Genomic DNA, 14,151 nt, shown 5'->3' on the forward strand with positions numbered 1-14,151 from the left:
AAAAATAAACTTAAAAAAATATATAAAGAAGAGCTGAACAAAAAGGAAATAGACACAACAGAGTAAATGCTATGTAATTCTATTTATATGAAGTTCAAAGCCAGGCACAACTGAATAAACTAGGACGATAGGAGTCAGGCTCGTGGTGACCTTTAGTGGAGTTACAGGAAAGGACACACAGGACTTTTGAAGCATTTTGCTTTAAATCTGAAGGCAATTACTGGAGTGAGTCTGCTTTTTGAAAGTCTTAATTTTAATTTAAGTACATTTTAATGCAAAGTTTACTTAAAATAGTGTATTATAAAAATTTTTGATTCATTCAGATGCCCCTAATCTGGGGAGTGTAAGACATAGTTGGCATGACTCTTGGTGATTAAAAAGGCTCAAAACAGGTTGAGAATTTTCAGTGGAGACAGTGTAATATCACATCAGTAGCTTTTGTGAACTAGGGATTTATAAAAGTGACTCCTTTTTGGCAGTCTTTAACAGCAGAGGTATGGCTTAATTGCAGTTGATATAAAAAGACTTAGAGCTCTGTTTGATATTAAGACTGATATCAGTGTGAGGTAGAAACTAAAAAATGTCAAGTTGAGAACTGAATGCAAAATTTTGTTTTAGATTTAATTTTCTGGCAATTTAAGTTTATAGCAGATTAAAAATATTCTGATTTTTGAGGTGCCTGGGTGGCTCAGTTGGTTAGGTGTCCGTCAGACACTTGATCTCAGCCCAGGTCTTTATCTCAGGGTTGTGAGTTCAAGCCCCACAATGGGCTCCACGCTGGGCAGGAAGCCTACTTAAAAAAAAAAAAAAATTCTGATTTTTTAAATGTAAATCCTTTCAGTTAGATACTTTTCTCCCAAGTGGCAGGTGTGTTATGTTTCCTATTGTTTCTGTAACAAACTACTACAAATTTAGTGGCTTAAAACAACCCAAGTTTATTACCTTGCAGTTCTGAAGGTCAGAAGTCCAAAATGGCTGGGCAGGGCTGCTGTTCCTTCTGGAGGCTCGAGGGGAGGCTTTGCTTTGCTTTGCTTTGCTTTGCTTTGCTTTGCTTTGCTTTGCTTTGCTTGTGGTCCCTTACTCTGACCCTCCCAGAAGGACCCTTGTGACTGCATTGGGTCTGTGTGGATAATCAGGGATAATGTCCTCATCTTTAACTTAATGATGGCTGCAAAATACCTTTGATCTGTAAGGAAGTATATTTACAGGTTCCAGGGATTAGCACATGGGCATTTCTGGGAGAGCCCTATTTGGGGGATCTCACAGATGGGATTTTATATTTTGTCTTCATAAATAGCACAGTCCCTCAATTTCAGGAGCTCACTGATACGTGTTAAATGAAGAAATGCATCTAAGACTTCATTATTTGAAGTGTAGTTTCTGGAAGAATAGAAGTGATGGTCTTGCCCTACTCTCTGTGCCACATCTGGAGTTTTAAGTTCAGGTCTAGGTACCCATACTATAAAGAGACAATTGACTGAATGAATAGTAAAGGGTCTAGGAACCAAGTCACTGAAGAAATGATTGAAGGACTCATGGATGTGTGCCCTGGAAGAGGGTTTGGGATGGAGTGTGTGTCATTAATTGTCTTTAAATATTCAAAGGAGGAGTATTGGAGAGAAGAATTAAGCCTTTTTAGTATAAGAACAATAACATTAAAAACAAAAAGAATAGCATTTTAGAACTTACTATGCCCAAGGCACTGTTTATCTCTTTGTAAATTCATTTAATCCTCACAGCATCCCGTGAGGGGTGCTGTTATCCCTGTTTATAGAGCAGGAACTTGAGGCACAGAGAGGTTAGCAACTTGTCCTAGGGCATACAGCTGGAAAGTAGCAAAGCTGGGATTTGGACTTTGGCATTCTCACTCCAGAGCCATCTCTAAATCCTCTTGTGACCCTGCCTCCATGCCTTTGGTTCCAGAAGGTACAATCAGACTAAGTGGCAGAAGGTTTTTTAAAAATAGAGGGGATGGTTTTTGACAGTTTGAGGAAACAGCAGGATAATAATCAGGACCTCTTAGAAAACGTTTCCCTGCCTCGTGATGTTATGGGAAATAGGTAGGTTATAGTAAAAGGAATTCCCAAACTGGCTAGAGATGAGACCAGATGGCCGTAGGGGCCCTACTGATTTTGAAATTCTGATCTGGGGAACATGTATTTTTTTTCATTTTATATACAAAATAACAACTTTTGTGACGTGTACTAAAGCTCTCTTGTGAACTGTAGTTTTCCCACTAACTTTCCGGAATTGATGTATTAGTAACTCTGACATACTGGAATGGTTGGCTGTGTCCCTGCCCCCTCTGAAGTTGTCATTGCTGTGCTCTCAAAATTAGATGGAATCGCTCTTCTCTTCCTGCTTGGGTCTGGACTGGTCTTTTGACCAAGAAAAGGCTTTGTGAATTCTGGAGCCTGCACCTTAAGAGACCTTGCCCCATTTGCCTTTGATCTTTTGAACCCCTGAAGCCACCATGCTGTGAAGGGTCAGGCCTACTGAGTGCCCACGTGGAGAGCCGCTGCCCGTAGCTGACAGCGGGCACCTGACGCTAGACACGGGTGAGGTCATCTTGGCCCCTCCAGTCCCTGTTGAGCTGTGTGGTGACTTAGTCACGTGAGTGATGCCTGGTAAGATCAGCAGAATGGCTTGGATCGCGTCCCAAAGAATCATGACGAAAATGGATCTTTGTCGTTTTAAGCCGCTATGTGTTGTTTATTGTGCAGTGATACAAAACCGATACATGAGGTTTTGGTGCATACTTGGAACTAGTGTGTATTTAAAAATACTCTGTGATTAGACATTCTGCGCAGTCCAGCAGACCTCCTCCAACCCACCTAATCATCCCCGTGTTAGTGAAGGGTTTTTTGGGTTTGGAGAAGTGGTTTTTTTCGTTAGTGTTGCACGAGTAAAAGAATAAGACTCTTTGGAAGACTCTTATGTAGGGTTTGGGGAAAACTGATGTGAGAAGACACGGTGTGTCTGGATTTGGTTTCCTGGTGAGAGCCCCTGTAATTTATGTTCTGCAAAATAAGTTTCTGTTTCATCAAATGGGACCCTAGAAAAGAGCAAGTCTCATAACAGTTATTCCCACTGTGTTAGAATATTGCCCTACTATTTCATTTTCTTGAAAGCCATCGTCATTTCAGTGTGCACATGCTCTTTTTACTTTTACTACTTTGTGACTTCTAGAGTGCTAAATTTGTTCCTAAATTTAGAATGATTTCAATTTTACTTGGCCCTTATCTCTGTGTAACTGCTGACTCCCCCTTCTTATATCTGAGTAAATTGGTTTGGTTTAGTTTGTCTTCTTCAGTCAATCTTTTAAGGAATGTACGAGCTAGATGGTTCGGGTGTATTTTGATTACATCTAGTTGATTTACAAATTTTCTTTTCTTCCTAAAGGGAGTATCTAATTACATATAACTTTAAAATTTTCTTTTGCTTGTGTGTAGCTTGTATTACCTTCTAGCTTTCCTGACAGATTGGTTTCATCATAGACCTTGAAAAAAAAATGAATCTGGTGCACTCTGTAAGAATAGGGAGGTGGCTGACGGAAGGCTCTGGGGTTGGACTTGGTGGGTATGAAGCTAAGCTCTGCTGCTTATTAGCTGTCTGATCTGGGGCAAGTTTCTTGACCTTTCTGGGCTTTGGTTTAGTTTGCTTGTGTTAAATGAGGGTACCAGAAGTAGCAACCTCAAAAAGTTGTTGTGACGATTGGCTAATCCTTGTAAAGTTCTTTCTTAGCATAGATAACCTGTAACTGGCACTTACTATAGTACAGCTGTTACCGAACTATAAGAAAAGCCATTGGAGGAAGATTTCAGTTTTAGGACATGGAGCAACAGTTAGTTGGTAGAAGTGATCGTGGTGACGCTGGTATCTAAGGATTGTTAGCTCAGTGCTAAGAGTGCTGTGTTACAGTCCTCTGGTGCATGTGGATATGTGGTTATAGCTCATTCAGTGCTAGGTATCAAGACTAAGGAGCAGGAAACGTTTGAAATGGAAGTGGTTGTCGAATCCATTTGTTGCATGCATCAAAAATAAAGTGGTATTGGAAATCGCTGGGGCAAAGCATCTTACACAAGTTATGTTTATGCACAGTTTGGGGTTTGGCATAGTGAGCTATGCTTCTCTGCCAAGATTAAGGAATAGGATTTCTGCCTGTAAAAGCGGAGCTGGGAAGTTGGGTTCTCGTTTTTTGTTCCTCACTGGCTGTTCTGTGTGCTTGGGCAGATCGCTGCCTGCCCCCCCCCCCCCCACCCCTCCCAAGCAGGATTCTGATTCCTGAAAAAGAGCTAACAGTTAGCCCTCCTGGTGAGGATTAGAGTAGATGGTATCTTTGAAAGCAGGTGGAGTGTTAAATTACAAAGTAAATGCAAATGTGAGTTACTTCGGTATAGAAAAAACTGTTAGCTGAGGAATTCTTGCCTTTTTACAGCGAAGATTTTATTCCGTGGGTCTCTTGAGTTCTACAGTCCCCAGATAAATACTTCTTTCGAATGCCCAGCCTCAGGGGCTCTTGCATCCCAATATGTAGGTAAAGTTCCTTGTTACTCCAGTTTAACTTCTTTCCCTTTGATCCCAGAGAAACCTGCTGTGATTTCCTTCCAACACCTAATGTTAAATGTCCTTTCTACCTCTTTGTCTTCGTTTACCTCAGATATCTTCCTATCATCAATAATACTTAGCTCTGAGATACTCTGGTCTTCCAGCTTGGAGTTGCTGTTCTGTGTTCGTAGTTTTCCTCTTCTTTAATCCTCCTGCCTCCTGGACTAATTTCAAGCTAGGTACGACTTAATTTTCCTTTGTGTTGCTTGGTTCTAGCACTTTCTCTGTACTTCCACCCGAATCGCTGCCCTCTCTGCCTCTACACTACCACAGCGTCAAAGGACTTCTTCCTGAAGCTTCACTCAAATAGTTCGATTGGCTTACAAGCCTGAGGTTTCTTCAGCAAATCAAATCCAAATTTGTAATCCTGTATGTTTAAGGCCCTCTGCCACATGGCTCTTGCTTTCCCTTCACCTCCACTAGCTACATTTTTGCTTCTTCATAGTCCTGACCAATATTCCCGTTAAGGTGGGAGTGTTCTCAGACACTTCCCTCTCCTGTCATACATCTTTGCATCCCTCCTTTGCTCTCATGTATGAATGGTACAGCCTCGTGTATGTAGATTGATCAGGTAGACATTTACTAAACACAGGCTGTACTGCTATAGTTTGGCTTTTCCTGCAGAAGTAATTTACAAATGGTGATTAGTTTCTAGGCGGTCTCACAGATGCCCACTTAGCTGCTAATGCTGCTGCAGGACTGGATCCATGCGTGAAGGACAGCAAAGTGTTACCTACACGTTTGAGGAAGGACCTCTTTGATTTCATTGTGATAGCCCATCCCTAAAGAACATGCTTATTTAGAGAATGAGAAATAGAAACTTGAGAATTTTCTGAGAGTGTTTGGGCACCTTTGTGGGTTTGTGCATTTTAAAAAAGCTCTAGTTATATTCTCCAATGTCCAACTTGCCTTTTCTTTGATGCTGTTGGGTCATTAAATGCTTTAAAATGTATCTACTCTGATTTCATTTCTGAGGGCACAGGTGAAATGAATATGGAACACACCGGGGAGAAGAATTTTGTTTTTTTTTCAATGTTTGTTTATTTTGAGAGAGGGGGGAGAGAAAGAGAGAGAGTGAGAGAGCGAGAGCTGGGGAGGGGCAGAGAGAGAGAGGGGAGAGAGAGAATCCCAGGCAGGCTCCACGCTGTCAGTGCAGAGCCTGATGCAGGGCTCGATCTCACGAAATGTGAGATCATGACCTGAGCTGAAATCAAGAGTCAGACACTTAACAACTGACTGGGCCACCCAGGTGCCCCAGGAATTTTCTTGAGATGGGTGGGCAAGAGTTAAAAAGAGTGGTGTTGGGAGGAGAGGACTGTTAAGGACACTTGAGTGCCTGTGTGGTAGAGTTTTGAGGTGGTGTTCCTGGAACTGTGAGGGATGAAATAAGACAGGAGGGAGTATGCATGTAATTCCTTTGAGGATTAGCAAAGTAGTGGTGAGGAAGATGTGTTGGGCAGAAAGCTGTCCAGGTGGCCTCCAAGGACCGTGTGTTTGCTGTCTGGTGGCCTGGGGTTGGGCTGGGGTGTGGACAAGGTGTGAGACCTTAGCAAGAGCTCTGGGGATGCCATTCAGCAGCAGAGGGCATGGCCACGCCCCACGGAGGGTCAGTGATATTTCATCAGCTCAGGAAGAAAAACCAGGCTCTGGCGAGGTAGGCTTCTGAGGAATTAAATTCACTAACTGGTCCAGTTGGACGGATCGTAGCTAATATAGTATTGGGTACTAATTCTGTGCCAGGCCTTGGAGAAGCATTTTACATTTAATTCATTCAACAGCCCCATGAGGAAACCTATCTAAGAGGTTGTGACCCACTCAAGTTCCTCAGCCAGCAAATGGCAGAGCCGGGACTCCCCCCTAGGTCTGCTTGGTGCAGAATTTCCCAGCGTGCTGGCAGATGGAGGCTATTTGGTCCAGTCCCCAAATTTTAGATGTGAAGATACAGCCCTGCCGCTTTGTTGCTCATGACTGTGTATCTTTGTGTGGGTCTGCAAGATATACACAGTACAGCGAGGAGCACCAAAAACGGAAGGGTTTCTAGTTCCCCGAAAGTTAACTTGTTAATGCAGAGGAATTGTCCTAGAAGACAGTGTCCCTGAAAAGCTGCTAAACAGCAGGGCTTCTAGAATTTTCATTTAATCTTTAAGATTATGTTCACTTTTCAGTAGCATTTTTAGGAGTTCAGCCCTTGCTAGTCACATATTTGTAAAAAAAATTTTTTTTAATGTTTATTTTTGAAAGGCAGAGAGGCACAGCACAAATGGGGGAGGGGCAGAGGGAGAGGGAGACACAGAGTCCTAAGCAGGCTCCAGGCTCTGAGTTTTTAGCACAGAGCCCGATGCAGGGCTCGAACCCACAAATCGCATGATCATGACCTGAGCTGAAGTCGGACGGACACTTAACTGACTGAGCCACCCAGGCGCCCCAACTAATCACATATTCTTAATGAGGTGAGGAGACCATCCAATATAATACTAACATCCTTTGAAAGGAGACTCCTAAAACCCAGAGGTTAAAGTTAACTTCCCACTAAAGTGGAGACTACCATATTCCCACAAAGTTCCAGAAAGAAATTCTGAAGTTTTATAGGAGATGCCAGGTATTTAAAAATGAAGTGTGAGTAGAATTGTTTAAAGCCAGAAGTGGTTCTGAAAAATAGCAGGGGGACCTGAGAAGGTGTTGTTGTTGCTGAGTGGGATTGAAAGCACGAGTGCCTACTTCTGGATGCCTTCAGTTGCAGGAGACCAAACTGCCTGAGCAGCGTTTAGGTCATTACCAAGGGGCACTCTGGTTGGAGGACCACTGACTTCTGGCCTTCTATTTTATGAAAGCCGAAGTGTGTATTTTTTTTCTGCTGTCTCAGCCTGGAGAAAGGAGTTTGGGCGTGGCGGATTTTGAGCCAGGCTCTAGGGACGAGTAACTTTGTGAACGGGCATTAATGGGGCCAGCCGTGGCTGAGGGGAGGCATGGGGGGCCCAGTGGTCTGACGACCTGGATTTGAGCCCTGGCTCAGTTATTTCTGACTGTGGGGCCTTATCCTGTTTCACATTTGTCATCTGTGAATTGCCTGTCTCTCTTGCTCCACCTTCTTCACTAGGGTATTGTGAAAATAAAATGAGATAATGTATGAATTCTGATTTTGGCATTACTGTCCCATATGAGGAAGTATTTTCTTGGGGCTTAAAATTTTGCTCCTATTTTAATTTGGCATCCACAGTGAGACATATTTGAGAGGCTTAAGGAAAACAATGTGAGCCATTTAACTAACTTTTTGTTGCTTGGGAGCTGATGATTTCATTTGAAGAATTTTAGGACTTCCTATCACCTGCTCTAATAATACGTAGAATATAGACATGGCTGCCGTAAGAGAGAGATTGAGAATAGCAGAGGCTTAAACAACCTGGAAGTGCATTTCTCTTTCATTTGATAGTATAGGTATAAATGGTCCAGGGAAGTTTTGGGGGTGAGGTGGTACACGGAGTCAGGGACTGAGGCTTCTCGATCTTATTTTTCCACATGGCTTTCACCTCTTGTCCCCATGTGGCTGTTCCAGCTTTTCCCAGCAGGAAGGGGATGATCATTGCCTTCTACGCAGGACTATACACAAATATTTGAGCAGAAGACAGAGAGACCAAGTATGAGCAGGGAGAGGACAGAGAGAGAGGGAGACACAGAATCTGAAGCAAGCTCCAGGCTCTGAGCTGTCAGCACAGAGCCTGATGTGGGGCTCGAACTCACGGACCATGAAATCATGACCTGAGATAAAGTTGGATGCTTAACCAACTGAGCCACCCAGGGCTATTCAAATGCCCACACATGGCTACACTATATAGTTGAGCTTAGCATCCATGCGTTCAGTTAAAAATTCCATTACTGTATAGGAAGGGAGACTAAACATTATGGGGTGGGCTGCTAGCAGTGTCTGCCATAGCTGATGGGAGTCACATTATTCACCTCCCTTAAGTTTATACAAGATGGAAGACAGTAATTTTCATTCATCCATTCATATAAACGACTTCAGATGACATCTGAAGGGGAGAATGAGGAGGTTAAAGCTGTTGGCTTAGAAGAGTTTTAGAGATCTGTACTTTTCTTCTATTCAGGATTTGAAGCCATTTATTATTCATGGAGCACTATTCCCTTGTTGCTACAATCCACAGCCCATGTTGGTTACTGGGGACTCAGTGAATCATGGTCCCTGCTCTCCAAACGCTTACCCCATAGGGGGAGGCAGGCGTGTCAGGCATTGAACACACAACTGTCTGGGGTGCAGAGGCAGATGGGGTGCTGTGGGAGCTCATAGGGAAGACCTGCCCAACCCGGGGCAGGCAGGGTGTGTGCGTGTATGTGTATGTGTGCATGTTGGATGCAAGATGCAGACAGTTACTGGCAGAAGGAATCACCTTAAATAGTGATGGGTCCTTAGGAGAGCAAGTGAACTGATAAGATTCTGTTCCTTAGTGTCATGTCTGCGGCTTAATGTTTTTATTTCTGTTTCTCTTCCTAGAAACTCTCAGTGTGTCTGCCAAGACCCTTTGTCACGAGGAGCAATGCTGCCCCGATGGGAACTGTCTTTTTACCTATTTGCTTCACTAGGCTTCCACTTATATTCTTTCTATGAAGTTTACAAAGTCTCAAGAGGTAAGACCCCAGCTTTCCTGAACTTCTCTCAAGAAAGGAAGGAGGAAGGAAGTACTCAGAGGTAGGAGAGTCAGAAAAATTGTCTAATGGGCTTGGGATAACTTGGACCCTGCTTTGCTTTCCCTTGTCTGGGACACTTTGAGTCCATGACCTGAATCAATGCAATTTTCCACCCTCATCCTGGAACTTCGAGGGGATCCGGTGGCTGGTCTTCTGTAATAGGAAGGTTTGATTCAATGGCCATTGAAGGCTGTGGAGGTGATCTGCAGTAACCTCTTATGTTTCTCTTCCACCCTCATTGCTTCTGAGATATGTGGAGGCAGCTCAAGGTGTTGGAGGCCCAGACTCCTTTCATCCTTTCGTTCTGCTGTGTTTAGTGATTTTCATATGCTTGTTGAAGAAGAATCATCACTAAATCTGCATTTCAGCCCATAGGAAGGGGTATGGAAACCCTCCTGTTGGGCAAGTTACCCTTGTCACTTCTGCTTACCCCTAGTTGACCAGCACCAGGTTTTATGGCCACAGCTGAGAAACTGGGGAACATTGTCCTTAGCTTGGTGGCCACGTGCCACTAAAACTTCCCATACTGTGGAAGAATGGGAGACAGAAATGTGGAGGGACCAAGATGGCCTCTTGCGTGGTCAGGGACAGTTTCCTAGTTGATGATAATTTCTGGGCTTTGTCAAGGCAGAACAGGAGCCAGGAAGGTAGAGAAGGCGTCCGAGGATCTGTGGACAGAGATGGGTTTGCAAGCAAATGGACAAGCCTTTGGGGTGTGAGGAAGCATAGCATGGTCTGGCAACTACAAACCCCTCGGGAGGACTGGAGTGTAGAGTGTGAGGGGACAGTGGCTGGAGTTGAGCCTAGATCAAAAAGCAGGGAGAGCCTGTGAAGGACATTGCATATTGATCTGAGGAGTTTGGACTTTATCTTGAAGACAGGAGAGTATGCGAAAAGTCCACTTAAAATTGCAAAGTTGAGAGTGCTCTGCCCTGAACACCTACCTCCTTCTATATTACTCAGACTGATTTGGATGTCCATCACCAGGATTGACTTTTCTCCCATTCTACATATGTCTCACTCAGAGTCAGGAACTTGGTGGCAGAGATGGATCATCTAAAGTAGATGAGCACTATTGTTTTCTCAAGTCTGGCCAAGTATTTGCATTCCCCTACTGGAGCCTTTGAGCTCCCAGGGCCCATGTAGGAGGAGCTAACCTACTGTATGTCAGGCACTGTATTAGATACTTCATGTATTGTATCTTGTCTCATTTAATCTTTAGAACAGCCCTATGATATGGTATATTTATTACTCTGAAGACACGTTTGGCAGCAGAAACACAGCCTCCAACATAATTGTTACAAGCCTCGTATTGTGTCTAGATAGCGTCAGAGAGCTGGCTCCTTCTACCATGTCCCTCTGCCGTCTTCATCATGAGGCTTCACCTTATGAGGCAGTCTTTTCCATAAATTGATGTCCGTATTCCAGATTTTGGCCATTCTAGTAAGTGTGTAAGTGGTATCTCATTGTTTTAATTTGCATTTCCCTGATGTAATGTGGAGAATCTTTTCATATGCTTATTGCCATAAGACTGTATATATGTATATACGTATACACATACATATATATATATATATATATATATATATATAGTCTTATTTGGTGAGGTGTTCAGGTCTTTGCCCATTTTTTAATTGGGTTGTTTATTTTCTTTTTGAGTTTTAATAGTTCTTTGTGTATTTTGGATAACATGTCTTTTGCAAATATTTTCTTCCAGTCTGTGGCTCGTCATCTTACTGTCTTGATGGTGTCTTTTACAGAGCAGATACTTTAAATTTTGGTTAAGTCCAGTTTACCAATTGTTTCTTTCATGCATTGTGTCTTTGGTATCTAAAAAGTAATTCCCATAGCCAAGGTTATCTAGATTTTCTCCTACCTTATCTTCTAAGGATTCAGTAGTGTTTATATTCAGATCTATAATATCCATTTGCTATTATTTTTTGTGAAGAGTGTAAAGTCTGCATCTAGATTCAGTTGTTTTGCATGTGGACATTTAGTTCCAGCATTTGTTGAAAGAATATCTCTTCTCTGTTGTATTACCTTTGCTCCTTGTCAAAGGTCAGTTGACTGTATCTATGTGGGTCTTTTTCTCGGCTTTCTATTCTGTTCCATTCACCTATTTGTCTGTTCTTTCATCAACACCACAGTCTCTTGAGTCATAAGGCTTTGTAATAAGTCTTGAATTTGGGGGGGCACCTGCTGGCTCAGTCTGACTTTGGCTCAGGTCATGATCTCACAGTCTGTGAGTTTGAGCCCTGTGTCGGGCTCTGTGCTGACAGCTCAGAGCCTGGAGCCTGCTTCAAATTCTGTGTCTCCCTCTCTCTCTGCTCCTCCCCCACTTGTGCTCTGTCTCTCTCTCTCTCATAAATAAATAAACATTGAGAAAAAATTAGACTAAGTATTCTTTAAAAAAAAAATAAGTCTTGAATTTGGGTGATATTAGTCCTCTCACTTTGTTCTTGTCCTTCAATATTGTGTCGGCCATTCTGGATCTTTTGCCTCTCCATATAAACTTTAGAATCATGTTGTCATTATCCACAAGAGAGCTTCCTGGGATTTTGGTTTGGATTGCATGGACTCTATAGATGAAGTTGAGTAAGACTGACCTCTTAACAATATCCATGAACATGGAATAGCTCTCAGTTTGTCTTTTTAGTTTTTTTATTTCTTTTATCAGAGTTTTCTAGTTCTCCTAACATATAACTTGTATGTATTTTGTTAGATTTATACCTAGATATTTCACTTTTTTGGTGTGCTAATGTAAATGGTATTGTTCTCAGTTTTAAATTTCACTTGTTTGTTTCTCATCTGTAGGAAAGCAACTGACTTTTGCGTATTTATTTTGTATCCTGCAACCTTGCTATAATTGCTTATTAGTTCCAGGAGTTTTTTTTTTTTTTTTGTAGATTCTTTGGATTTTCTACATAGATATTCATATTATCTGAGTACAAAGACAGTTTTATTTCTTCCTTTCCATGTTGTATACCTTATTTCGTTTTCTTAGTGCACTAGGTAGGACTGCCATTATGATATTAAAAAGGAATGGTGAGAGAGGACACTTTTGCCTTTTTTCTGATCTTAGAAAGCTTTCTGACCATTAAGTATGATGTTTACTGTATGTTTTTTGTAGATGTTCTTTATCCAGTTGAGGAAGTTCCCTTCTATCTCTAGTTTGCTGAGAGTTTTTAATCATAAATGAGTGTTGGATTTTGTCAAATGCTTTTTGTGCATCTATTGATATGATCATGTGGTTTTTCTTTTTTGTCTTATTGATGTTATGGATTACACTAATTCATTTTTGTGGTCTGTGAGACTTTGTTTTTAGCAAACCTCTCCTGGACTCAGCAGGGCAGGTCTGCTCTGTGTTAGCTGGGGCTGCAGGCATCTGGTGGCTCGCTCACATGGCTGGCCAAGACCTCAGCGGGCGGCTGTCAGCTAGCATGCAGAGGTTCTGTCTGCATGGCTCTCCACATGGCTTACATTTCTCCTAACAGTGCAGCTGGGTTCAAGAGGGAGTACTGCAAGTGCCCAAAAGCAGAAGCTACGGATCTCTTGAAGCTCAGCCTGGGAAGTTGTACAGCTCACCTCTACCTCATTTATTGGTCAAAACAAACCACAGCACAGTCCAGATTCAGGGGGAGGAAAGACTATACCTCCATATGGCTGGGGCAGCACGCCTGTGCATGGAATGTATGGCGGTCATCTTTGGAGTCTCTTTACCACAATGGGTGTTGTACTTCTTTACCCAGATGAGGATGCAGAGGCTGAAAAATGTAATTTATCCAAGGTAACATGTCTAATAAGTTCCAATGGAACTGGGTTTAAACTCCAATGTGTCCAACTCTAGCCCCAATATTTTATCCTATTCTGCCTCTCCTATTTATTGATAATTTAATTCCTAAAGCACCTTGCTTTAAAAGAGGAAGCTCTTCTGTCTATTCTATTAAATTTTAAAATTGTATCCCACTGGAATAAAATTTTCCCTTTCTGTGTCATGGGAGCTGCTGGGATCGGGGTGGAGGGAATCCTTCTGTGGATAGCACAAAGCTTTTCTACACCTCAGCTGACCCAGAGGTGGTCATGCTGTTTGACTTACTGTTTGTCTTACTGTCTAATTTGGGGAAAAGTGCTGTTTACCCACACGGTAGAAGTAGGTCACTGGGAAAACTGTCTTCTGTAAACTTTTTTGGGACATTTGTATCTGGAGCAAATATAGTGCCTAGAACATATTACAGGCTCAAAACTTACCCGTTAAGTGAAATGCCACCAGTGGGCATCTGCACGGCTGCTTTCTCTGGGCATAGAGCAGGCATCCTGTTCACTGTGCTCTGTCTGTGGAAGCACGGTTGCCAGGCCATTAGGGACAGCAGACTGATTTTAATGGCCTTAGTCAAATGGAATCTTTTGGTAAATTCACAGCAGGGACTGAACAGAGCACCCCTTCTTCCTCCCGACTCTACCAGGCATAGAGCATCTCCAAGTCATCTGGAAATACGTGGGGTGGGGTGGTGGTGATCTGCTATGCTTGGTGACCTCTCCCCTGGCGCTCGACAACGTTGTGGCTAATCCAGACCTACTGCGTTAAGTTTATGCCCTCGTGGTTCAGTAGATGTAGGACACTTTTATGTCTCTCTGCATACACTTAACATGAAGAAAGAGGAGATTATGCCATGTGGTAGCTCTGTTAACGCTTACACCTAAAAGAGGGCCGTATATTGTTGTTTTCATGTCAGTCTGGTGTAATTCTTGACATGAAAACAGTTGAATTATCTGTGAAAACCTGAATGCTGTGAGGTCACCTGGGAAAACATCTGGGAAGGGAAGTCTTAGACTCCTGTTTCA

General features: G+C 42.7%; 1 protein-coding gene across 5 annotated transcripts in view; it reads left to right on the forward strand.

Moving 5' to 3' along the window:
* The window catches only part of HHAT (hedgehog acyltransferase), a 324,958-nt gene that overhangs the window by 18,145 nt on the left and 292,662 nt on the right, over nt 1–14,151 (forward strand). For 4 of the 5 annotated variants that reach the window (XM_019429308.2, XM_019429317.2, XM_019429288.2 and 1 more), the window contains one exon: nt 9,116–9,249. In XM_019429308.2, the coding sequence (XP_019284853.1) occupies nt 9,159–9,249 (91 nt within the window). In that variant the 5' untranslated portion in view covers nt 9,116–9,158. Of the gene's footprint in view, nt 1–4,660; nt 4,788–9,115; nt 9,250–14,151 lie in introns of all 5 variants that reach the window. The other variant, XM_019429298.2, reaches the window with a different exon arrangement.

This window comes from Panthera pardus, unplaced genomic scaffold (genome assembly GCF_024362965.1).
Source record: "Panthera pardus isolate Hobbes unplaced genomic scaffold, ASM2436296v1 HiC_scaffold_21, whole genome shotgun sequence".
Lineage (NCBI taxonomy): Eukaryota > Metazoa > Chordata > Mammalia > Carnivora > Felidae > Panthera > Panthera pardus.